This window comes from Hypanus sabinus, chromosome 7 (assembly GCF_030144855.1).
Source record: "Hypanus sabinus isolate sHypSab1 chromosome 7, sHypSab1.hap1, whole genome shotgun sequence".
In the NCBI taxonomy this organism is placed as follows: Eukaryota; Metazoa; Chordata; class Chondrichthyes; order Myliobatiformes; family Dasyatidae; genus Hypanus; species Hypanus sabinus.
The window spans coordinates 40,234,304-40,259,777 of record NC_082712.1 but is presented as its reverse complement, the minus strand read 5'-3'; the positions used below and the strand labels follow the sequence as shown (position 1 = coordinate 40,259,777).

Here is a 25,474-nt window from a genome sequence, read left to right as displayed (position 1 = left end):
ATGTATGACATGTATAGGAAACAGGGAGCCAATAAGGTACTTGAGGAGTATAAAAAGTGCAAAAAAATACTTAAGAAATAAATCAGGAGGGCTAAAAGAAGACATGAGGTAGCTTTGGCAGTCAAGGTGAAGGATAATCCAAAGAGCTTCTACAAGTATATTAAGAGCAAAAGGATAGTAAGGGATAAAATTGGTCCTCTTGAAGATCAGAGTGGTTGGCTATGTATGGAACCAAAAGAAATGCGGGAGATCTTAAATGGGTTTTTTACATCTGTATTTACTAAGGAAACTGTCATGGAGTCAATGGAAATAAGGCAAACAAGTAGTGAGGTCATGGAACCTATACAGATTGAAGAGGAGGAGGTGCTTGCTATCTTGAGGCAAATCAGAGCAGATAAATCCCTAGGACCTGACAGGGTATTCCCTCAGACCTTGAAGGAGACTAGTGTTTAAATTGCAGAGGCCCTGGCAGATATATTTAAAATGTTACTATCTACGGGTGAGGTGCTGGAGGATTGGATGATAGCTCATGTTGTTCTGTTGTTTAAAAAAGGCTCTAAAAGTAATCCTGGAAATTATAGGCCGGTAATTTTGACGTTGGTAGTAGGTAAATTATTGGAAGGAGTACTAAGAGAGAGGATCTACAAGTACTTAGATAGACAGGGACATTAGGGAGAGTCAACACGGCTTTGCGCGTGGTAGGTCATATTTAATAAATCTATTAGAGTTTTTTGAGGAGGTTACAAGGAAAGTGGATGAAGGGAAGGCAGTGGATAAGGCCTTTGACAAGGTCCCGCATTGGAGGTTAATTAGGAAGATTCATTCGCTAGGTGTACATGGTGAGGTAGTAAATTGGATTAGACATTGGCTCAATGGAAGAAGCCAGAGAGTGATAGTGGAAGATTGCTTCTCTGAGTGGAGTCCTGTGACTAGTGATGTGCCACAGGGATCAGTGCTGGGTCCATTGTTATTTATCATCTATATCAATGATCTGGATGATAATGTGGTAAATTGGATCAGCAAATTTGCTGATGACACAAAGATTGGAGGTGTAGTGGACAGTGAAGATGGTTTTCAAAGCTTGCAGAGGGATCTGGACCAGCTGGAAAAATGGGCTGAAAAATGGCAGATGGAGTTCAATGCAGACAAGTGTGAGGCATTGCACTTTGGAAGGAAAAACCAAGGTAGAACATACAAGGTAAATGGTAGGGCACTGAGGAGTGCAGTGGAACAGAGGGATCTAGGAATACAGATACAAAATTCCCTAAAAGTGGTGTCACAGGTAGTTAGGATCATAAAGAGAGCTTTTGGTACATTGACCTTTATAAATCAAAGTATTGAGTAAAAGAGTTTGGAATGTTATGGTGAGGTTGTATAAGGCATTGATGAGGCCGAATTTGGAGTACTGTGTGCAGTTTTGGTCACCTAATTCCAGGAAGAATATTAATAAGGTTGAAAGAGTGCAGAGAAGGTTTACAAGGATGTTGCCGGTGAAAGTGAGTTCACCAAGAAAGTGAGTTCACTTGAGAAAGTGAGTTTCAGAGAAAGGTTGAATAGGTTAGGACTTTATTCCCTGGAGCGTAGCAGAATGAGGGGTGATTTGATAGAGGTGTATAAAATTGTGATGGGTATAGATAGAGTGAATGCAAGCAGGCTTTTTCCACTGAGGCTAGGGGAGAAAAAAAAACAGAGGACATGGGTTAAGAGTGAAGGGGGAACAGTTTAAAGGGAACATTAGTGGGGGCTTCTTCACACAGAGAGTGGTGGGAGTGTGGAATGAGCTGCCAGATGAAGTGGTAAATGTGGGCTCACTTTTAACATTTAAGAAAAACTTGGAGAGGTACATGGGTGAGAGGTGTATGGAGGGATATGGGCCAGGTGTATGTCAGTGGGACTAGGCAGTAAAATGGTTCGGCACAGCCAAGAAGGGCCAAAAGGCCTATTTCTGTGCTGTAATGTTCTATGGTTCTATGGCTTCCAGTATTACATTAGTTGTGATTTTCTTTATATGCCACAGTAGGATAAACTTGTTTACATGCTGCTGTTGATTGCCACTGCTTGTCATCATTCTAGGGGAAACATTTCATGGGAAAAAGACGTGCATTACTGGAAAATTATTGATGCATTGATCATTTGCACCTTTTTTCAGAGTACAGAGTTGGGGAAGGAGCCAGATGTTATCTTGTTCTTTGTTTTCTGAAGTTCTGCCTGAATGTGAGGCCTTTTGAATCAGAGACAATGAATCTTAGACTTTGTTTTTCTATTTGGTATCGTAAATAATTAGAAACATAACAAATACCTAATGAGCCAAATATGCTTTGTCTGAATTGGTAATTTCACTGAATTATTTGCATCATTTGGACTGGATGCCTTCCAGAAGCATTTTGACATCCAGCACTGTGGGTCTGATTTTCTTCTCAATCAGTGTCCTGTGTTGTGATCTGGATTTTTGTTATTTTATACAAAAATAGTGAGGTTCTATCAGCTACAGTATTAGCCAGTAAAAACGGCAGGATTAGGATCTCAAAATACATAAATAGCTATATATCTGCAGCTAATTAGAATACAGGAACCTAGGGCATGCATTATTAACTTCTGACTGACTCACCCTAAAGCTGTTTGTATTAGTCTCATAAAGATCAAGATCTTTGGTTGTGATGCTGACAGAAGCTGTTGCTAGTTTGCTCTGCCAGGTCATGCAAGTTCCTATGGCTGTTGGCTTTTAGCCCATAGCTGGGAACTCTATACTCTATCCTTAAAGGGACATACCAAAATAGAAAGAACAAATCAAGTGATCAGATTCAGATTTATTTATCACATGTACTTCAAAATGCACAGAGAAATTTGCCATCTGCATTAACAACCAATGCAGTTGCTCAGGGATGCACTGGGAACAGCCTACAAGTGTCTCCACTTACGCTGATGCCAAGATGCCATGCCCACAATGTTCAAAACAACGCAGAACAACACGAGCAGCAGCTGCAGCAAAACTAGCCTCCTTCCCTTCCCAGCCACCCCACAACCCTCTTCACATCCACAGACAGGTCTTTATCCTCAGGACAGGCCTCTGGGCCTCCAGCCCTTGGCTCTGCACTCTTAGACATCAGGCCTCCAGTCTGGCCCGGACTTAAGCTGCAGTGATGGCTGAGGAAGGGGAAATAAGAGATGCTCTCCAGGGTTTGTAGGGACATGGATATACCGTTGAACAATAGGAGGTGCATTCTTTGTACAAGGGGCCCATTTGGATTCTCTAGGGATATTACCATTTGTTCGGGCAGGAAGATGCCAGGGATGTAATGGCTGCTATTTTGGGAAGCCAACAGTTATCTCTTTGATGGGCAGCAGGAGAAGTATGTGACATATTTTCTCCTTAAGTATAGAGTGTGGGTGACCTCCCTTATGGATCATTGGGAAGCAAATGGAGAAAAGCAACTGCATTCGGCCTGGTATGGTCCCGCAACTGTTAACTCACACTTCATGGGTAGTCGAGGCACACTGTGAAATGACGTAATGTTGCTTTGTGGATGAAGAATGCATTTTGAATACTGGCTCTGTTTCATGAGAACCTAGTTTTGTAAAGGCTGGTGGTTCTTTGAGTAAATAAGAACTACCTTTCAGACTGAGGTTAAGGGTATGTGAAGCAAATTTTATATTTTGTGGAATGGAGGAACATAAGGAAATAGTAAGAGGTCACTTAGCCCCTGAAACCTGCCCCGTCGTTTATCAACCTGATCGTAGTTGATCTGCTCCAGGTCTTATCTCTCTTCTACCAATTCTCATCACCCTCACCTTCTTGACCTTTCAAAAATTTATCTACTTGTATGTAATTTTCATAAATTAGTGGTTGGCATTACACAATGCGGTGCTAGCATTGCATTTTCACTGGTGCCTGTAAGGATATTGTATATTCTCCCCATGACCACGTGGATTTCCCCTTAAACTCCAAAGATTTACGGGTTAATAAGATGTGGTCCTGCTGTGTTATCGCTGGAAGCATGGCGACAGTTGCTGCCTGCCCCCAGCATCCCCTTGGACTCTATGTTTTGATATTTCCATATACCTGTGACATATGAAGCTAATCTCTTTATAAAGAGCATCATCAAACAAAATGTGCTAAGTTTCCAGTGGAATTTCATTACAAGCACTATGGTACACAGAAATGGACAGAATGTTGTTGTATCCTAGTTTAAACCGTTTTTCAGCTGTGTAGGATTAGTACTACTTCTGTACCCAGATCTTTCTGTTGTTAACATTGCCAAGAGCTTCCAGCTTCAAGATTGCAGCTTGCATTCATTTATTTCAGCAGCTTCAGCTAAAATTGTTATTGATGTTCATTTTCCCCATTCCTTTTTCTCTTGTGCCTCCCTTTTCCCGGCCTCTTGCCTACTTCTTTCTGTGTATCCTTATTTCCCCTCTCCCTTACCTGTGCATTACTGCTGTTTCACTTCCTTTCGCCTCCTTCTCCTGTTTGCTCATCCCTTCCCATTTGTCACACTCACTCTTGATTTTGGCATTACCTTCTGTCCCTCAGACTGCTTCTTGTCTAATTATCCTCAACTTTGTTTCTACTAATTCTGTCATTTTTTATGTCATAGCTCCTCCTTATCATTTTTTACACCTGAGATCATTGTAAGAGCAATAATTTGTATTTTTTAGATGATTTGATTTCATATTCTAAATAGATATAATAAGTTGATGAGCTGCATTTCTGTCTTAGCAATTGAGATTTATCCAGAAAAGCCTAAAATAATGCTGGATTTTAACTACGTCAGGAAAACACCAGGTGGAGCTCCATACTTAAGTCATCTGAACCTTTTCAGGGCAACATACAGTGGAAGTATTTTAACATTTCAGATAGTTTTCCTGCTGCAGTAGGGGGAGATGGAGAAGTCAGATCAGTTAAGCTTGATACTTACAGGAATCTCCGGCTTAGAAATGTTGCTTCACAATTCCCTGATGAGCTTAGAAGAGATTAAACAGGGAACAAGTTAGGAATTTATGAACGAGATGAGTGAGGGAACGAAATATAAGTGAACGCAATGGAAATAAGTAGACTGTTGATACACTGGGAATGTATTTTCTGCAATTGGGACAAGCAATTATTACTCCAATTTGGATATGTATTTGTTTCTTCATTTGCTTCACTGTGAAAATCTTAAACCCCTCAGCATGGGGGCAGTTTGCATTTCTCTTCTGTCTATAATGTGAAACGACAAAAATCTCAGCCCATGAGTACAAAATTTGTAAGCATGTTGCAGAAAAAGATGTTAGAGTAAAATAATCAGTTGGATTTAAAAACCAGATTTTGAGAAGAGAGCAGGAGTAGGAGTTGATATGATTTATGAATGAATTCTAGGGCTTGTAGCTTTATGCACTTCCAATTTTGAACATGTTTGTATTCCTTTACATCTATGTTTTATTTCTTCTGAACTTCTTTCATTATTTTAAAATTAGCAATTAGGGGTTTACATTTTGTTTGCTATTATCTTAAACTGCTATCTTCCTTTTATTCAACCAGTGCTAATGTTCTGCATTATAGAATCATTTTATGTAATTCTACAACTCTTGTATCAAAGAAGCAAATTAACTTTCAACTATGATTCTACAACTATCTTTTAGGTGGACTAACTTTTTTGGAAGGGATTGCAAAGGTAATTGTTGTGCATGTTGTTATGCAGGAAATGTATTGAACAGGCTGTCCAAGTGTAGATTTTGCACATGTAAATGAAGGTGAATTCACTGAAGTACACAGAGCTGTGTTAATAAAATACGTGAGCAAGAAAATGAGACTTCAATGCCACTTCATTAAAAAATCAAAACTAATCATATGAGTTTGAACTATTGTGTGTTCTATCTTGAAATTCATAGTTCTTCAAGTTTAATATCCTTTTGAGTATGTAAAAATATCAATGATTGGTTAAGACTGAGTGCCATGACATGATGATGAGGAAAATGGAGAAAACTAATTTATTATTCAGAAAATAGTTAAGTCAATTAAGTCAGTCAGATCTGCACTGGCTGTTGTCAGCCACTTAATGTCCACTCTCCTGGTTTGTGACTGCAACAAATTATGGATTTGCAATCAACTTCCTGAGTCACATAGCTCAATAATATGTCCAATAGCTGAGTCACAATAGCTGAATCTGCTAGCCAATAATAATTGTTTCCTTACCAGATGAACAAATTTAGTCGGCTCCATCTTGGGTACTAGCCTACAAAGCATCCAGGACATCTTCAAGGAGTGGTGTCTCAGAAAGGCAGCGTCTCTTATTAAGGACCCCCAACACCCAGGGCATGCCCTTTTCTCACTGTTACCATCTGGTAGGAGGTACAGAAGCCTGAAGGCACACACTCAGCAATTCAGGAACAGCTTCTTCCCCTCTGCCATCCAATTCCTAAATGCACATTGAACTCATGAACACTACCTCACATTTTTAACATATTATTTCTGTTTCTGGATATTTTTAAAATCTGTTCAATATACTAGTACTCTTATTTATTTATTTATCTATCGTTTTTTTCTATATGATGTATTGCATTGAACTGCTTCTGCTAAGTTAACAAATTTCACAACACATATGAGTGATTCTGATTGTTTCTAGCTCTTCTTTTGATTCTGTTTCATTCATTTCATTTCAGAGTTGCATGATTTAGAAAACCCATTTTTTGCTTTGAATTTGGGGGCTTTATACTACTTGCATGGTAGGTGGTGGGGGCAGGGCTGTTGCTTCCTGCTGGAACATGTAAGGGGAGGGCTGATGCTTTGCTGCTGCTTGTGTGTGGGAGGGGTGTGGGGGAGGGTGGGTTTAGGGGTTCTGACGTTTTTCTGTCATTCACACTTTGGGATTTTCTTGTTTCTTCGATGAACCTCAGGCTGTACACTGAATACCTTCTCTGATATTAAGTGGAACCATTGAATGATAAAACACGAGGAAATTTGCAGATGCTGGAAATTCAAACCCCAACACACACAAAATGCTGGTGGAACACAGCAGACCAGGCAGCATCTATATGGAGAAGCGCCGTCGACGTTTCGGGCCGAGACCTGACGAAGGTTCTGACAGTGCTTCTCCCTGTAGATGCTACCTGGCCTGCTGTGTTCCACCAGCATTTTGTGTGTTGTCCATTGAATGATAGTTGTTCAATCTGAATGAATGGACTTTTGTTTTAGCAAAGATCTGTGTTGGTGAGTATTGTGGAGGAAGTCCTGCTATTCCTTGCTCTTAATAATAATAAAAAAGAAAGCAACTGCAAATACTACAAAACTGAAAAGCTGAAATAAAAGCAGAAAATGCTGGAAACACTCAAGAGTTGTAAAAATTTTAACAAAGGAACGTAAGTAGTAGGGGCAGGAGTAGGCTGTTCGTCAAGTTGGACAAAATTGGTTTTAAGGACACAAACTAGGAGTGAGGAAGAGAGAGAAATAAAGATATATGGTAGGGTGGAAGACAGAAGAATTCTAAATAAAACAAGATTGTGTAACACAAAAAAAAGTTTGTCCTTGGAGAAGAAGGATGGCAATGGAAGCATTTGGGAACAAATGAACAATCTTACCTGTTGTAAACAGGACAAGCAAAATAATTACCTAAAATTACCCGAGGAAAAGTCTAGGAATGCAGGAAATGTGATTATGTGCAATTGTTGAACTCCCATGCAGAGTCCAGAAAGCTCTATTGTGCCCGGCCAGAAGATGAGGTGTTGCATTTTGAGGATGTGTTTGGTGAGCATGGAAAGGTTTCAAATTTCAATTTTATTGTCATAGGCTACCTACACTAGGGAGTAAATGCAGTGAAAATGAGCTTTTTGCAGCAGCAGCTTGGTACATTATGAACATATTAACATAAACTCATATTAAGATAAATACGTAACTCACATGACAACAGAAGCATACAGAGACATTAGTGCAAACAGTGAGAGAAAAAAAGAACTACAGTAGTGGTCACCAACCTTTTTAAGCCCAAGATCCCCTACCTCGGCTTTAGTAAAAGGCAAGATTGACCCCACATCAATTAGTTACAGGCTTGCACACCAGGGCAGAAAAGACCGGAAGTAAAACCCCACAACCCGGAAGTATAAATAAAATATAAACACTGGGGGTACCCACCCTTTTCTTTTCTGCACCACGGACCGGTTTAATATTGATAATATTCTTGTGGACTGGCCGACGGGGGCGGGGGTGGGGGGGGAATGTTAAACATGACCGGAATACAGCAATTATCAAAGCAGGTTCCTTATGTCCAGTCTATTCTAGTTTTCTTGGCTCTCGGCTTCTGTCCTGCTTGCTCACATTTTTTTCTGCTGAGAAAACTCAGCAGGTTTGTCTTTAAGTGCTGGGTGCTTGGACTTAAGGTGCTGAAGCAGTTTTGAGACATTGCCTCATTAGACAGCCTCCGGGCCCGAACTCAGCCTCCCGCCCGCCTGCCCGCTGCCAGGCGCCTTGGCCAGGTGCGGCTGGTCGTGGGTGGGGCGAGAAGACAAGTTCAGGGCCAGAGGTCACAGTCCGGAGAGCGCGGTCGACTGAGTGGGGAGTGTGAGAGTGCCCGCCTGCCCCCCTTGTAGGATGTGTTGGCCAACAAATGTTTGTTTCAGTAGATCGCAGCACGGTAGCTGCTCTGATACTTATGAAATGCTGAGTCCAAATTAGGTTGTCTGCGAATATTTTAGCACCGGATTCCCCACAAACGTTCGGTGTGCTAAACAGGTTCAGAGGCAGTGCTTGAGGCCAGTAGCAATGGCACTTCCTGCCGGCCGCCCAGGGACCCTAGCGCGAGGGTATCACTGCGTTTAGTCACCTGATGACCTCGCGTGAGTTCAAGTTCAACAGTGGGCTGACAGGGAATGAGGGAAAGTGCAGCTGATTCATATCGTTTCCTCGCGGCCCGGTGGCTGGGGACCAGCGAATTATGCTGTGTAGTGCGGGAGAGCTATATGCATGCACACTGGACAGAAAGAACAGAACTAAAACCCCGCAACCCGGAAGCAATCTCTCAACAGTATTTGTGTATTTATTTTTCATTTTTTTTCGGGATCAACTGGGAAAGTCTCAAAGATCAACTAGTCGATCGCGATCGACGGGTTGGCGACCACTAAACTACAGTCTGAGGTAGCATTAGGGTTTTTCTTTTGGTGGATTCAAGAACCTGTTTGAAGTGTTGTTAAACCCTGAGGTGTGTGTCTTCAGGCTCCTGTACCTCCTTCCTGAAGGTATCATTGAGAAGAGGACAAATATTCCTTCAATACCATACAGCCCTCATTGCTCGGGGGGGGGGGGGGAGGGGGGAAGTGGGGGAAGCTCTTTTGAATGCAGATTGGCACTTGCATTGTATCTTGGATAATGGAGTACCTGGCTGGCAGAGCAGTTTGTGCGGCTTCAGGACAGCGTGCCAGACCTGGATGGTTGGAGTTCTGGATAAATGCCGCCTACCTGAGTCATTACCTCTTGTAGATATCCTCAGAGGTGGGGAGAGCTGTACCTGTATGGAACTGGCTGAGTAGCTTCTCACACAGGACACTGGTGGAACGCAGCAGGTCAGGCAGCATCTATAGGGAGAATAACCGACTGGCAGACCACAGTTCGTGCAGCTTCAGAACTATGTGTCAGACGTGGCTATAAGCAGCACTGGGGCCCCACAGGGGACTGTATTGGCTCCCTTCCTGTTTACCCTGTATACCTTGGACTTTAAATACATCACAGGGTTATGTCATCTGCAGAAATTCTCTGATGACTCAGCAATAGTTGGGTGTATAAGGGAGGATGGCAAGTAGAGGCAGTGTACGAGAAGGGCCAGAGTAGCCCCTACTTCCTGAGGAGACTGAGGTCCTTTGGAGTATGCAGGCCTCTCCTTCACATGTTCTACCAGTCTGTTGTCACCAGTGCAATATTCTATGTGGTGGTGTGTTGGGGCAATGGCATCAACACAGGTGATGCCAACAGGCTCAATAAACTGATTAGAAAAGTTGGCTCTGTTATAGGTGTGAAACTGGACACACTGGAGGCTGTGGTAGAACAAAGGGCTCTACGGAAAATCCTGGCAATTGAGAACAGAGGAGCACTTTTAGTAAAAGACTAAGACAACTGCGCTGTTCCAAAGAACCGTATATGAGGTTATTCTTACCCTCACGCATTAGGCTCTGTAATTAATGAATCAGCCTATAGGTGGCGAAGTGATGACCCTTTTCTGTTAGACCAGGGGTCAGCAACCTTTACCACTGAAAGAGCCACTTGGACCCGTTTCCCACAGAAAAGAAAACACTGGGAGCCGCAAAACCCGTTTGACATTTAAAATGAAATAACACTGCATACAACGTTTTGTTTTGCCTTTATGCTATGTATAAACAAACTATAATGTGTTGCATTTATGAAATTGATGAACTCCTGCAGAGAAAACGAAATTACATTTCTGCATGCAACAAAAACATTTTGACCTCCGAAAAAAAGACGTTGGGTTGAAGGTTACTTTTAAGTAAAATACTCAATGTCTATTTGAGTCCTTCTTGTATTTATGAAAAACGCCAAACTTAAATTTGCCGCCAGCAGCAAACCAAAAATAACGTCAGCCAGCTGTCAACCTGAAAAATAAAAGGACTATTTCACTGAACAATGAAAACATATGAATATACGTAAAATAATAGGCAATTAAAATATTTATCATACTTGGTCAGGTTGACTCACACCTGACAATGCAGTCGTATTCAGTAGGGATGGATCGATGCTTAGGGGAGTGACCGGGAAGGATAATGTGTTTTTTTCCTCTCTGAACTCACAGAAACGTTTCCCAAACGATGTTTGCATTGCGATGATTGCAGAATGTAAATATTCCGAATTTATCATGTCGTGACCTTGTTTGAACTCTCTCAAATTGGGGAAGTGAGACAATGTGCCTTTCTGTAAATCTCTGGCAAGCAACGTCAGCTTGCGCTCGAATGCCAAAACATCCTCCAACATGTGCAGGGCTGTACGTCCTTACCCCGTTGAAGAGCTGTGTTCAGCGTGTTCAGGTGCGCTGTCATGTCTACCATGAAGTGTAGCTTTTCCAGCCACTCTGGCTGTTCCAGCTCAGGAAAGGTGAGCCCTTTGCTGCCCAGGAAAGTTTTCACTTCTTCCAGACACGCGACAAAGCGTTTCAGCACCTCCCCTCTGGACAGCCAGCGATAAAAACACGTTGTAGCGGTGTGCTACACGCAGTCAGTAAACTGCAGTCAAAGATAGCTTTATTCGAACTAAACAGCCTTGCTTTTAAGCCTCCCTCAACCCGCCCCCCATGGGCACGGATGCTGCAAAAGACACGTACTCACAAACCCCCGTAGGCTATCTCCCTTAGCCTGAACGCTGGCTAATTGTGAGCCGGTTCGGATGTGTCAGGAAATGGGTCGCCACAACGTCTTATTTAGATTGTACAAGATCACCATAATCTTCAAATTTAGATTTACATTTCAAAAACTAACAAACTAACATAAAATACATTTTAATTAAATACTGACCATGTAGCGGTGTGCTACACACAGCGCTAAAATTACGACACGGAGTCGGTAACTGCAGTCGAAGGAAAAAACTTTATTCGAAATCTTCAGCCTCACTTTTAAGCCTCCCTCAACCTGCCCCCCATGGCGCAGAGGCTCCAAAGCTCTGTGCTCGCAAACCCCCCCGTAGGCTATCTAATTGTGAGTCGGTTCGGATGTGCCAGGAAAAGGGTCGCCACAACCAATTATTTCCCAAAGCAACAGGGAGCCGCAGCACAGACGTAAAAGAGCCACATGTGGCTCCGGAGCCGCGGGTTGCCGACCCCCGTGTTAGACTATTTGTGGTAACTTAATTTTATTCTTTCTACTTGTCTTCTAATATTTATATTTGTGCACTTGTATTGCTACTGTAACACTGTAATTTCCTTTGGGATAGATAAAGTATCTATCTACCTATCTATACCTATCTATCTACTTATCTATTTCTATTTCATCTCCACAAGGACAGTAACCAGAGGAACACACTGGCTGTTTTCTCATTACACTCTTTCTGTATTACTTATTTATTGAGCAATAAAGTGCAGAGTAGCCCCTGCGAGCCAAATGCACCAGCAACTCCACAACCCTGATTAACCCTAATCTAATCATGGGACAATTTACAATAAGCAGTTAACTGACCGGGTATGTCTTTGGGTTGTGGGTGGAAACTGGAGCATGCGGGGAAAACCCATGACTTCCACAGGGAGGGCATACAAGGACTCCTTACAGCGTGGTGCCAGAATTGAATTCTGAACTCCAGGATGTCCTGAGCTATAGTAGTGTTGTGCTATGCGTGGTTCACAATGATGTTATAAATTACTAATTTTATCTGTTTCCCATTAACTGCCATCCTTTCAGAAGAGTTTATTTACAGATTCGTTGGCTATTCTTGATGGTTTGTTGTGTGCCAAAGTTCTTTGCTTTGGCTGGAAATTAATTTTCAAAATTGTGAAACATGAGACTATATTCCCTATGTCTTAAAGTTGTAAACATTGCATAAGACTTTTTTTGTTTTGTTGTAAGACAGAAAATTGTAAAATATTTCTTTCTCAGCATCAATTCTCCAGCGACCTGAGATCCCCCTGGACAATATTTGACTCTATTTCTGCATGTCATTAGAATTAGTAACACAAGAGACTCCACAGATTCTGGAAATCCAATTCAACTCACTCAAAATGCTGGAGGAACTAAGCAGTGTTTATGGCAAGAAAAAAGAGACATCATTTTGGGCCGAGACCCTTCAACAAGACTGGAAAAGAAGGGAGAAGAAGTCAGAATAAGATGGCGGGGGCGGGGAAGGCGTACAAGCTAGAAGTTGATAGGTGAATATAGGTGGGTGGGGGAGGGGTTAAGTAAGAAACTGGAAACTGGTAGAAAAGGTAAAGGGCTGGAGAAGGAGTCTGATAGGAGAGGAGAGTCGATCATGGGAGGAGCACCAGGAGGAAGTGATAGGCAGACGAAGAGAAAAGAAGAGGTAAAAGGGGAGCCAGTGTGTGGAATTGAAGAAGGGGGAGGGGGAAACTACTGGAAGTCAATGTTCATGTCATCATGGTGGAGGCCAACATAGATGGAATATGAGGTGTTGCTCCTCCAACTTGAGTGTGGCCTCATTGGGGTAGTAGAGGAGACTATGGACTGATATGTCCGAATTGGAATTGAAATGGTTGGCCATAGGAAAATCCTGCTCTTTGCAGGTAGACCTTAGGCGCTCGACTAAGACCACTTTACATCAGGGTGATGATACAGGAGGTGGTAATTTGGGGAAAATTTGTAAGGCATACACCTTTCTATGTGAGATTATTGGGAGAGTAGATGAAGATAATGAAACATAGAAAGCCTACAGCACAATATAGGCCCTTCGGCCCACAAAGTTGTGCCGAACATGTCCCTACCTTAGAAATTACTAGACTTACCCGTAGCCTTCTATTTTTCTAAGCTCCGTGTACCTGTCTAAAAGACCCTATTCACCTCCAACACCGTTGCTGGCAACCCATTCCACACACTCACCACTCTCTGAGTAAAAAATTTACCCCTGACATCTCCTCTGTACCAACTCCCCATCAACTTAAACCTGTGTCCTCTTGTGGCAACCATTTTGGCCCTGGGAAAAGCCTCTGACTATCCACACGATCAATGCCTCTCATTATCTTGTACACCTCTATCAGGTCACCTCTCATCCTCTGTTGCTCCAAGGAGAAAAGGCCGAGTTCATTCAACCTATTCTCATAAGGCATGCTCCCCAATCCAGGCAACATCCTTGTAAGTCTCCTCTGCACCCTTTCTATGGCTTCCACATCCTTCCTGTAGTGACGTGACCTGAACTGTGCACAGTACTCCATGTGGGGTCTGACCAGTGTCCTGTATAGCTGCAACATTACCTCTTGGCTCCTAAACTTAATTCCACTATTGATGAAGGCCAATATACCATACGCCTCCTTAACCATAGAGTTAACCTGCGCAGCTGCTTTGAGCGTCCTATGGACTTGGACCCCAAGAACCCTCTGATCCTCCACACTACCAGGAGTCTTACCATTAATACTATATTTTGCCTCGTATTTGACCTACCAAAATGAACCACTTCACACCTATCTGGTTTGAACTCCACCTGCCACTTCTCAGCCCAGTTTTGCATCTTATCAGTGTCCCACTGTAACCTCTGACAGCCCTCCACACTATCCACAACACCTCCAACCTTTGTGTCATCAGCAAACTTCCTAACCCATCCCTCTACTTCCTCATCCAGGTCATTTATAAAACTCATGAAGAATAGGGGTCCCAGAACAGATCCCTGAGGCACACCACTGGTCACTGACCTCCATGCAGAATATGACCCGTCTCCAACCACTCTTTGCCTTCTGTGGGCAAGCCAGTTCTGGATCCACAAAACAATGTCCCCTTGGATCCCATGCCTTCTTTCTTTCTCAATAAGCCTTGCATGGGGTACCTTATCAAATACCTTGCTGAAATCCATATACACTACATCTACTGCTCTTCCTTCATCAATGTGTTTAGTCACATCCTCAAAAAATTCAATCAGGCTTGTAAGGCACAACATGCCCTTGGCAAAGCCATGTTAACTATTCCTAATCATATTATACCTCTCCAAATGTTCATAAATCCTGCCTCTTAGGATCTTCTCCATCAACCTACCAACCACTGAGGTAAGACTCACTGGTCTATAATTTCCAGGGCTATCTCCTTTCCTTGAATAAAGGAACAACATCTGCAACCATCCAATCCTCAGGAACCTCTCCTGTCCCCATTGATGACATTGATGGCAAAGATCATTGCCAGAGGCTCAGCAGTCTCCTCCCTCGCCTCCCACAGTAGCCTGGGGTACATCTCATCTGGTCCCAATGACTTATCCAACTTGATGCTTTCCAAAAGCTCCAGCACATCCTTTTTCTTAATATCTACATGCTCAAGCTTTTTAGTCAGCTGTAAATCATCACTACAATCACCAAGATAATTTTCCATAGTGAATACTGAAGTAAAGTATTCATTAAGTACCTCCAAAAGGACTAAATTGACTGGCTGGTGGCGTAGTGGCATCAGTGCTGGACTTGGAGTTCGAATCCGACCAGCTCCCTTGCACGCTTTCCATCCATGCCTGGGTGAGAGTCGAGCTAGCAACTCAACCTCGTTTTAAAAAAAACCTGGAGAGGGAAGGGCTCTGCCAGGTTTAGGATGCCGAAGGCATACATTACAATGAGCAATCACCAAAAAAAGATCGGTGCAAAAAGCTTGTCATGACAGCGTCCCGACGACTCCACCAGGAGTTGAGGTGGGGCTCGTGCACACACACGCGCACACACACACACACACACACACACACACACACACACACACACTGAGACTGCTGGGTAAAAGATTTGGGTGGGGGATGAACATCAGTGGAGGGATTAATGCCTTTAATTCCTGATGCATCACTCAGTGGAACCAATTTTGGCTTTGGCTACATTTTCCTGGTTGTATTTTGAGTTTGGATTCATTTTCCTCATTACTCCTCTATAGACTCGAAATCTGTTTGCCTTGCCCATTTGGGACTGAGAAGTCTGAAGGATTCCAAGCTGGTCTCTTCAATGTTAAATGCCTGACCACTTGCACTGAAATATTGCCACCAATTTCTAGATTTTCCCATGAAAAATCTCTGTCTGTACCCTGCTAAGCTTCCTCAGAATCTGGTGTTTAAAAACAGCTGCCCTATTTCTCTAAACTCCAAAGAGCAAAGATAAATCCTGCTCAACCTTTTCTCATAAGGTACTCGCTTCATCCCTGATGCACCATCAATAACTCTCGGAGATGTGAGGCGAGATATCGGCTTTTATTGGCTGGAAGAAAGAACAAGCAGCAAGTGACAACCACACTACATCCTGGAGACTGAGGCCGGGGCTGTGTCTCCAGTCACCTTTATACCGGGTCCGTGGGAGGAGCCATGGTCTGTGGGAGGAGCCACAGGAGCAGTCAGCGGGGGGGGGGGGGGCGTGTCCAGACAGGTGTATGTAGTTCACTACATTCACCCCCCCCTTTGTTTTAAAAGTGAGTCCCCAGGGGGCGATGTTTTTTACAAGTATATTTACAGGTTAAGTCTATCAGGTGGTCGAATCTGTCGCTGCGATCTACGTAGCACCGGCTGTGATTGCACCGGAGATGGTGGTTGTGCTGGTTTCGGCCTGACTGGAGGTGTCAGCCCTTCTAGGCGTCAGTGATCCCTCATGCGTGTGCGAGGTGCCCAGTATGGGAGTGTCGTGAGCTGTCTGTGTAGGGCTTGGTGTGCGCGGTGTCACCTCGGGTACAGGGTTCATAGTTACCGGGGAGTGTTCAGGGTAGTGGTCTGCTGCTCCTGCGGGCGCCAGGTCGTGGACGGAGACCGTGTCCTCCCGCCCATCAGGTAAGACCACGTAGGCATACTGGGGGTTCGCATGTAGTAGGTGAACCCTCTCGACCAGCGGGGAGTATTTATTGCTCCGTGCAAAGGCAAGAGCTGCTTCTGGAGCTTGGGGGTCCAAGTCTAATTTTTCTGGACGTAAAATATTCTCCATGTTTTAAAACTTCCAGCCAATAAAATTGATGCACCATCAATAACTCTCGGAGACGTGAGGCGAGATATCGGCTTTTATTGGCTGGAAGAATGAACAAGCAGCAAATGACCACCACACTGCATCCTGGAGACTGAGGCCGGGGCTGTGTCTTCAATCACCGTTATACCGGGGTCCGTGGGAGGAGCCACAGGAGCAGTCAGTGGGGGAGGGGGGGGCGTGTCCTGATAGGTATATGTAGTTCACCACAATCCCAGTAATCAATGTTGTCAACATTCCCTGAATCCCTTCCATTTCTGCTACATCATTTCTAAAGTTGTTTCAGTTAAAGAATCTAAAACTGTGCATAGTACTCAAGATCTAGTCTCAGCAGAAAACGCCTAGGTTTGGCAGTGCTTCCCTACTCTTGTTCTTCATCACCAATGTCATAAATCCTATTTGACTTCGTTGTTTGATGCACTTCCAAGGTAACTTACTGTATTTCACCTACACTGGGATTCCTTTGTGTGGATGCATTCTGTAGTCCTTCTCTGATTAAACTTAGTTAACTCTGAAACAAGATTGGACTTACACTTATAAGCACCATTTCACAAAGCAATTTGCCTTATTTCACTATTTTTCTTATCTAAGTAGACAAACCCTATGTGCTATTCATTAGCTGAGGTATATTGTGCAAATGTTTCATAGTCAAGTTGTGAATAGTCAAGTATGTTATTTGACGTCTTTGGTTGTCAACTAATATAAAATACAGAACCTTGTGTATGTAAAAGGCCGGGAATAAATTTTACAAAACTGTCCTAAGCACACAGAAGATATAATTAACTTCTGCGTTAGGGTTGTTCAGCACAAAATATTTAACCTTGCAAGAGGAATTCTAAACCCCACTAGATAATATTATTTCAGATATTTTGTGCAGAAGCTTATTGAATGATTTTACGGTAGGCAAGGGAAGCATTAAATTAATCTTGGAGTAGATTAGAAGGTTATCACTGCATCATGCTGAAGCTAAAGGGCTGTATTGTTCTATGTTCTAATAGCTCTGAAAACAGAACCCTCTGCTGGCAGGTTGGAGTTCCTAAACTTCCATTACTAAACATTCCATTACTAAAAAAACTCTGAAACAAGATTGGACTTGCAACTATAAACATCAATTGTATAAAATAGCAATGTTATCTGTACTGCGCTGTCAAGTACTTCACTCTGGTTAGAGAACTGAATTTATAAAGTGTCAAGTTTGTCACAGTACATTTAAGACAAACAAACCTCTCTGATTAGCTAAGGACCTTGTGTGAAGCCAGAATTCTGCTTTAAGTATTGATACTGCCCTGATATAGGATTGCAACTCCTGTAATTGTTTTGAAAAAGAGTATTTCTTGTATATGTAAATTATGATTTTCAATTCATTAAATATACAAAACTGAATGAAACTATTCCCAGGGATGAGGCCATATCTAACTTAACTATGACGATGATCATATTCAAAAATATGCAATCATATTTTAATATGTGCAAAATGCAAAATGCAAAATGAAGGTTTAAAAATAAAAGTCAAGAACTGAAATCCCTTCTATAATTTTAAACATGCATTTTCTGGGGGAATGAACAGTACATTTGTAAAATTAGATTTTCAGGCCTAGTCACATTGTTCAGCAGAAATTATAACTGAACGTGTTGTTAAAAACTCAATTAGCTCTAGCTAAACTAGGCTTGCCTGGGAATTCTGCAGTGAAAATAGTTTATATAAACTTGAAATCTGTGTCAAATCACTGATTTTTTTTTATTGGTTACAAAACACCAGGTACAGACTTTTGTTGTGAATGCACATGAAAACATTCCAGAAGTTGCAGGTTGTTTCAGCAGTGATGCGGAACACTCCACTTTCCTTGTGGTTTCTCAGCCACTTTATTATACTGTCCTTTGGTCTGGAATTGCCGTAAATTGCCCTGATCCAATGTGTGTGATTCATAAAAAAAGTATAGTATATGCAATATTTATGGGCTGTAACCCTTGGATATCATGAACATATTTAAACATCATTAAAACAGTGGACAGGGAATCTGAAATAAAATACTGGAAACACTCAGCTGTCAGATTGCATTAAAGTTTCAGAGATCCTGCATCAGAACCGGAAAGAGAGAAAACCGATTAGTTCTTAGTAGCAGAAAATGTGAGGAAGGTTTGCATAGAATAAAAGCAATGTTTCTGAGAGTGTGGGATCAAATGAGTTAGAACCAGATTTTTTTTCGGTGTTTTTTAGATAATTTATACGCTTTCTATTTTTGCATATTTGAATGCAATCATTTTGAAATAAAAGCGTAAAATTGCTGGAAATACTCATCTGATTAGGCAGCATCAGTAGAGAGTTAATTTTCAGGTTGGTGACCGTGTAATTAATTTTTAAAAACGGTTAAAGTATTTCCATTTTACAAATGAAATAAAAGCAGCAGAGAGACTGCAGGAAAGATTTACAATGTCAACACCTGTAGATTCCAGCAGAGGTCTCTGCCTGTTGTTTAAGTGTGGAACTAAAAGGGTGAATCCATGGGAAAAGACAACAGGCTGGTAGAGCGACTGAGAAGTACCCCGATAGAGGTCTTTAAAATCCGAATTCAGTATGTTTCTATTTGTGGGGAGTCCAAATACGGAATTCAGGGATATGCGTGGGCAAAATTAAGAATGTAAAATTAAGTGGAGGATTTGAATGTCTTTGGAAGTATTTGGAAGGATTGGGTAAGATGAAATAAGAATATGTGCGACATATTCTATGCTCATTGGTTATATAAACAGTGTAAAAGTTGAATCCTAATTACTTTTAGGCAGAAGTTAAATGAAGTGTGTTAATGTGTGAATATAGGTTTCTTACTTAAACAGAGTGTAGCAAGGTTTTGACTTGCAATGTGTTTTAGTTTATTGGCTCATGTAGCAAAAAGTTGAGACAGCCAGAAAAGATAAAATTTTACTTCTCGGAGATACAACCAAGCATTTACCTGCTAAAGTAGTTAAAATTCTCTTTTACTTTTTCAAACAGGATCTTGTTTTGAAATGTTTTCCTGTGACGGTGGTCAGTCTTCAGGAAACTTAGACAAGAAGGTCTGCATTGAGGTAATGGATTCATTGATTCTCCATTCAAGTAGATACACTCACTTCTTTAAGCTTTCGTTATTAAATAAACTACATGGAATCCTAATGATTTTATTCTTAAGTATTTTTGATTTAAAAATTGCACTTTAATATTGCATTTGAAGTTCAATGGTAGGTACAGCTGAAATCAGAAGTTTACACACACAGGTTGAAGTCATTAAAACTCATTGTTTAACCACTCCACAGATTTCATATTAGCAAAATATAGTTTTGGCAAGACATTGAGGACATCTATTTTGTGCATGACACGAGTAATTTTTCCAACAATTGTTTACAGACAGATTATTTCACTTTTAATTGACTATATCACAATTCCAGTGGGTCAGAAGTTTACAAACAAAATCAAAAGAAATCAGCCAAGAACTCAGATAAAAAATTGTGGACCTCCACAAGTCTGGTTCATCCTTGGGAGCAATTTCCAAACGCCTGAAGGTACCACGTTCATCTGTACAAGCAGTAGTACGCAAGTATAAACACCATGGGACCATGCAGCCATCATACCAGTTAGGAAGGAGATGCATTCTGTCTCCTAGAGATGAACGTACTTTGGCGCAAGAAGTGCAAATCGATCCCAGAACAACAGCAAAGGACCTTGTGAAGATGCTGGAGGAAACAGATAGATAAGTATCTATATCCACAGTAAAACGAGTCTGATATCAACATAATCTGAAAGGCTGCTCAGCAAGGAAGAAGCCACTGCTCCAAAACCGCCATAAAAAAGCCAGGCTACAGTTTGCAAATGCACATGGGGACAAAGATCTTACTTTTTGGAGAAATGTCCTCTGGTCTGATGAAACAAAAATTGAACTCTTTGACCATAATGACCATCGTTATGTTTGGAGGGAAAAGGGTGAGGCTTGCAAGCTGAAGAACATCCCAGCCATGAAGCATGGGGGTGGCAGCATCATGTTGTGGGGGTGTTTTCCTGCAGGAGGGACTGGTGCACTTCACAAAATCAATGGCATCATGAGGAAGGAAAATTATGTGGATATATTGAAGCAACATCTCAAGACATCAGCCAGGAGGTTAAATCTGGGTCACACATGGGTCTTCCAAATGGACAGTGACCCCAAGCATACCTCCAAAGTTGTGGCAAAATTGCTTAAGGACAACAAAGTCAAGGTATTAGAGTGGCCATCACAAAGCCCTGACCTCAGTCTGCTAGAAAATTTGTGGGCAGAACTGAAAAAGCATGTGCGAGCAAGGAAGCCCACAAACCTGATTCAGTTACACCAGTTCTGTCTGGAGGAATGGAACAAAATTCCAGCAACTTATTGTGAGAAGCTTGTGGAAGGCTACCCAAAATGTTTGACCCAAGTTAAACAATTTAAAGGCAATGCTACCAAATACTAACAGAGTGTATTTAAACTTCTAACCCACTGGGAATGTGATGAAAGAAATAAAAGCTGAAATAAATCATTCTTTCTACTATTATTCTGACATTTTACATTCTTAAAATAAAGTAGTGATTCTAAGACAGGGAATGTTTTCTAGGATTAAATGTAAGGAATTGTGAAAAACTGAGTTTAAATGTATTTGGCCAAGGTGTACGTAAATTTCTGACTTCAACTGTAGGTGCTTTATCCGATATGTGTCAAAAATTGAGTTGTATGCATTTTGATAGTTTTTTTTCCCCAAGGGGAACATAATATGCCTGCAACCTCATGTGAGTTTGCCTTGTTCACGTCTTCTGTTTTAGCTTCTCTGTGCCTAATGCTAAAGTAGTTAATGCGTCAAGAGGCCTGGATTTTCCATTGATATCCAACATTGTGCAAAGCTAACTGAGGACAGTTCCATTAGTTTCTTGGGCCATCACTTGATCCATTCTCCTCTCTGCTCCTCTACAGAGGCAGGCTTTCTCAGTGCCTGAATATGTGACCATTGCCAATCCAAGCCTCCACCAATCTTGTCTCCTGATTTAACTTTCCGTCTCTAGAGCACTGGTCCCATCTTGATGACCAGTTGTAGTCTCCGACTGCTAACACAGTCTCATGGCAGCCAAGTCTCTACCCGACAACCAAACCTACCCAAATGACAGTCTTCTCTCCACCTGACAGCTAACCTGCCTTGATTACTACTAGCCTCCAACTATCGATCCTAATAACTAATGAGCCTAAACCTGGATGACAATGTTTGCCTGAGCATTGCAATACTACCACTTAACTACCAGTCCTACTCCATTACAACTAACCTACACTTGGATAATGCATCTACTTTGTGTCAACCTACAATCTTGGATATCCATGCTTCACCCCAGCTCCAGAAGCCATTTAATTTCCTATACTGATAGAGGGTGTGAAGCAAGGGCCTTGTGCCTGGCTGAGCTATCTAGCAGTAATAGTTAGTCATTTACTGGTGTGGTTCAGAGCCTTCTTGATCTAAGCAGTGTTCAGGGCTTCCTTCATCATGCCAGTAGCTTCCTTCCAGTTTTCACTGCTGTCAGTCATGCAGCTCCTGGTTGGAGACTGAGTAATACCATCACACCCAGATATAGGGTTCTTCATTGTTGGTTCCATAACAAGTTTATTTTGACCAGTCAGGATTGTTAGTGCTGGGCTGAACCTCCAGACCTGGAGGACTGATGGACCACTCTTCATCTGGCCTCTACCCTTTGACCTGTTTGGCATGGTTGACCCGACTAAAAGTCAAAGCATAAAGCCCTGACTCCAGCCAACATAGCTCTCCAGGTCATTGAGGTATGCAAGCCTCCAAATCCTATGACAAGTTTGTGGTCCTCTTGGAGAATCTCTCAGCAAGCACGCAGCAATGAATAAAATATTCATTGGTCAATTGCAAACCATCAGAATAACTTTGGCACTGCTAACTAATTATATTTATGTGGAGTTAACATCTTGGATGTTGAACTAAATTATAGCAAGATCTAATGCATCTAATAGCTAAGCAAACACGAGGAAATCTGCAGATGCTGGAAATTCAAGCAACATACACAAGATGCTGGTGGACCACAGCAGGCCAGGCAGCATCTATAAGGAGAAGCACTGTTGACGTTTCGGGCCGAGACCCTTCATCAGAACCGCTAAGCATGTCATTAGTGATGTGCCTAAATGTAGCTTATGTCTAAAACAAAGGTTTATTTACTAACTTATGTTAAGAGGTTAAATAAATTTATAAACAGTGTGGTATAATTAACATCAAATTTATTGATTTACTTATTATTTGTAATAAGCAAACAGGTATGACAATCCATTTAGAAAAGTACATTAAGATCAGCCATAGACATAGGAGCAGTATTAGGCCATTCAGCCCGTCGAGTCTGCTCCACCATTCCATCATATCTGATCCCGGATCCCACTCAACCCACGCACCTGCCTTCTCGCCATATCCCTTGATACCCTGTCCGATCAGGAAACAATCAACTTCTGCCTTAAATATACGCGTGGACTTGGCCTCTACCACAGCCTGTGGCAAAGCATTCCACAGACTTACTATTCTATGGCTTAAAAATTTCCTCCTCTCTCTGTTCCAAAGTGTCACCCCTCAATTTTGAGGGTGTGCTCTCTAGTTCTGGATACCCCAACATAACAAACATCTTCTCCACATCCACCCTATCTAGTCCTTTCAACATTCGGTAGGTTTCAGTGAGATCTCCCTGCATTCTTTTAAATTCCAGTGAGTACAGGTCTAAAGCTGCCAAATGCTCCTCATATGTTAACCCCTGCATTCTCAGAATCATCCTTGTGAACCTCCTCTGGACTCTCTCCAATAACAGCACATCCTTTCCGAGATATGGGTCCCAGAACTGTTGACAATACACTAAGTGCAGCCTGGCTAGTGTCTCATAAAGGCTCACTTTTTTGCCCATTCTTCCAATTTTTCTAAGTCCTGCTGTAATCGCATTGCTCCTTCAGCACTACCCACCCCTCCGCCTATCTTTGTATCATCTGCAAACTTTGCCACAAAGCCATCAGTTCCATTATCTAAATCACTGACAATGTGAACAGCAGTGGTCCCAAAACTGACCCCTGAGGAACACCACTAGTCACTGGTAACCCTGGCTCTATGGTGTATGTTATTGTGAATTTGCAAAAGCATGAGCCCCTCACTATAACACTACACCTATAATTTGTATGTCTCATTAGCTACATGAAATTAATCACTGGAGTGAACTTTAGAGTGTTACATTAAAATTAGGCCCAAAGAATGGTGGTGTTGGACTATCAGAAATGGTATCTTAATGTCATCTGAACTCACAGCATTGTGCAAAGTGCTGAAATGACCAAATTTTGATATTTTAAAATGCATATTTTAATAAAGTAAGTAATTGTCCAATTTGACATATACTTGGAGATCAATATGGTAAGGTATAATGGAAGCAAACTTTGAAGGACCTAAATTCAGGAATAGATATGCTGCCAGCAATTTCTTAAGTATTGTATTATTCAAATCTGGATTTAATTTTCTCTTGGATAAGGCATTGTGTTGTCAGCTGTAATTTATAGAGCAAGCAAATGAAATAAAAGAAAAAGGCCCATTATGAAACATGAACTACGTATGTTAATCTGTGGTAAAAAGATGTTGCTTTAAACTCCAATAGATGAAATACTAATAAAGGTCATCTGATCTATGCATAAAATATTTTTCCTTTGTTGTGCATATTCTGTGGATGGCAAAAGCATCGGTCACAGTTCCTGACATACAACTTCACTGCACGTTTATATAAAATTCATTTTCTTCAACTTTACTTTGAAGAAGTTTTATTTATGGCCACACATTTAGATCCAAGTTTTCACTCTTTGGCAAGATATCAAAAAAGTTTTCTTTTTGGCCACACTTGGACGATTCTGGGAAATCAGTAGTTGGCTGATTGTACTTCTTTGTAATTGTTGTTTTTATTTTGTAAAGAATAAAATAAGCTTGAAATCATCAGGGTAATAATTTTGATTGAAATGTAATCATAATATTATGATGCTACTTCCAGATGAGTAAGTTACAACGTTTTTTAAATTTGATATTGTGCTACCAGAGGATGTGAAACAACTTCATGTTTACTTTGTAGTGAAACTAACTTACATCCAGTGATTTCTAAAGAAAATCGGTTTTCAGTTTTAGATATTAACTCTGCCACATTTTGAAAGCTCGCTAATTTCTCTGCATCTTCAGATATCTGAGTAATCCATGAACAATACCCCACTATTTATTTTGCAATATTTATTCTGTAATTAATGTCTGTGTACTGTACTGCTGCACTGGGGTTTTGTTGTTGTAGCTGCCATTTTCTAGGTGGAAGATCTGTTAGTTTTTGTGCAAGGTTGGTGGATGGGTTTTGATGCACGGGCTGCTGTTTTCGTGTGGGCAATCTGTTGGTTTTTGTGTGAGTGGGGAATCGGGGATTGATGTTCTAGTTGCTGTCTTCCGTGTGGGTGATCTGTTAGCTTTTTGTGAGAGATATGGATTGGAGGGGTTTGGGGTTAGCAAGTTTTTGTTTCTTTTTCTTTTTCGTATGATGGGAGGTGGTTTTGATATCTTTCAGCAACTGCCATGGATTTTGGCTATCTGGAGAAGATGACTATCAGAGTTGTATTGTATTCTGCATGGATGATTTGACAATAAATCAAAAATGAACCTTTGACTACAACGTTCCACAACATATGACAAATAATAACTCTATTTCTGATTCTGATTGTCTTCCATTTATTTAGCATGTTGGCGTGGAGACAGATCAGGCAGGTTCATTTCTGGATGAAGCGGATCAATGCCTACTAGATGCAGGTACTGATGAATGTCTGATAATAATGCATATTCTCACTTATAATAGTGAATGTGGTCACTAAAAA

The 25,474-nt window shown here is 41.5% G+C and overlaps 1 protein-coding gene across 8 annotated transcripts in view; it reads left to right on the top strand.

Moving 5' to 3' along the window:
* arhgef28a (Rho guanine nucleotide exchange factor (GEF) 28a) overlaps positions 1–25,474 on the top strand; it is a 390,430-nt gene that overhangs the window by 134,918 nt on the left and 230,038 nt on the right. For all 8 annotated transcript variants that reach the window (XM_059974562.1, XM_059974561.1, XM_059974559.1 and 5 more), the window contains 2 exons: positions 19,567–19,640; positions 25,340–25,409. In XM_059974562.1, the coding sequence (XP_059830545.1) occupies positions 19,567–19,640; positions 25,340–25,409 (144 nt within the window). The remainder of the gene's footprint in view (positions 1–19,566; positions 19,641–25,339; positions 25,410–25,474) is intronic.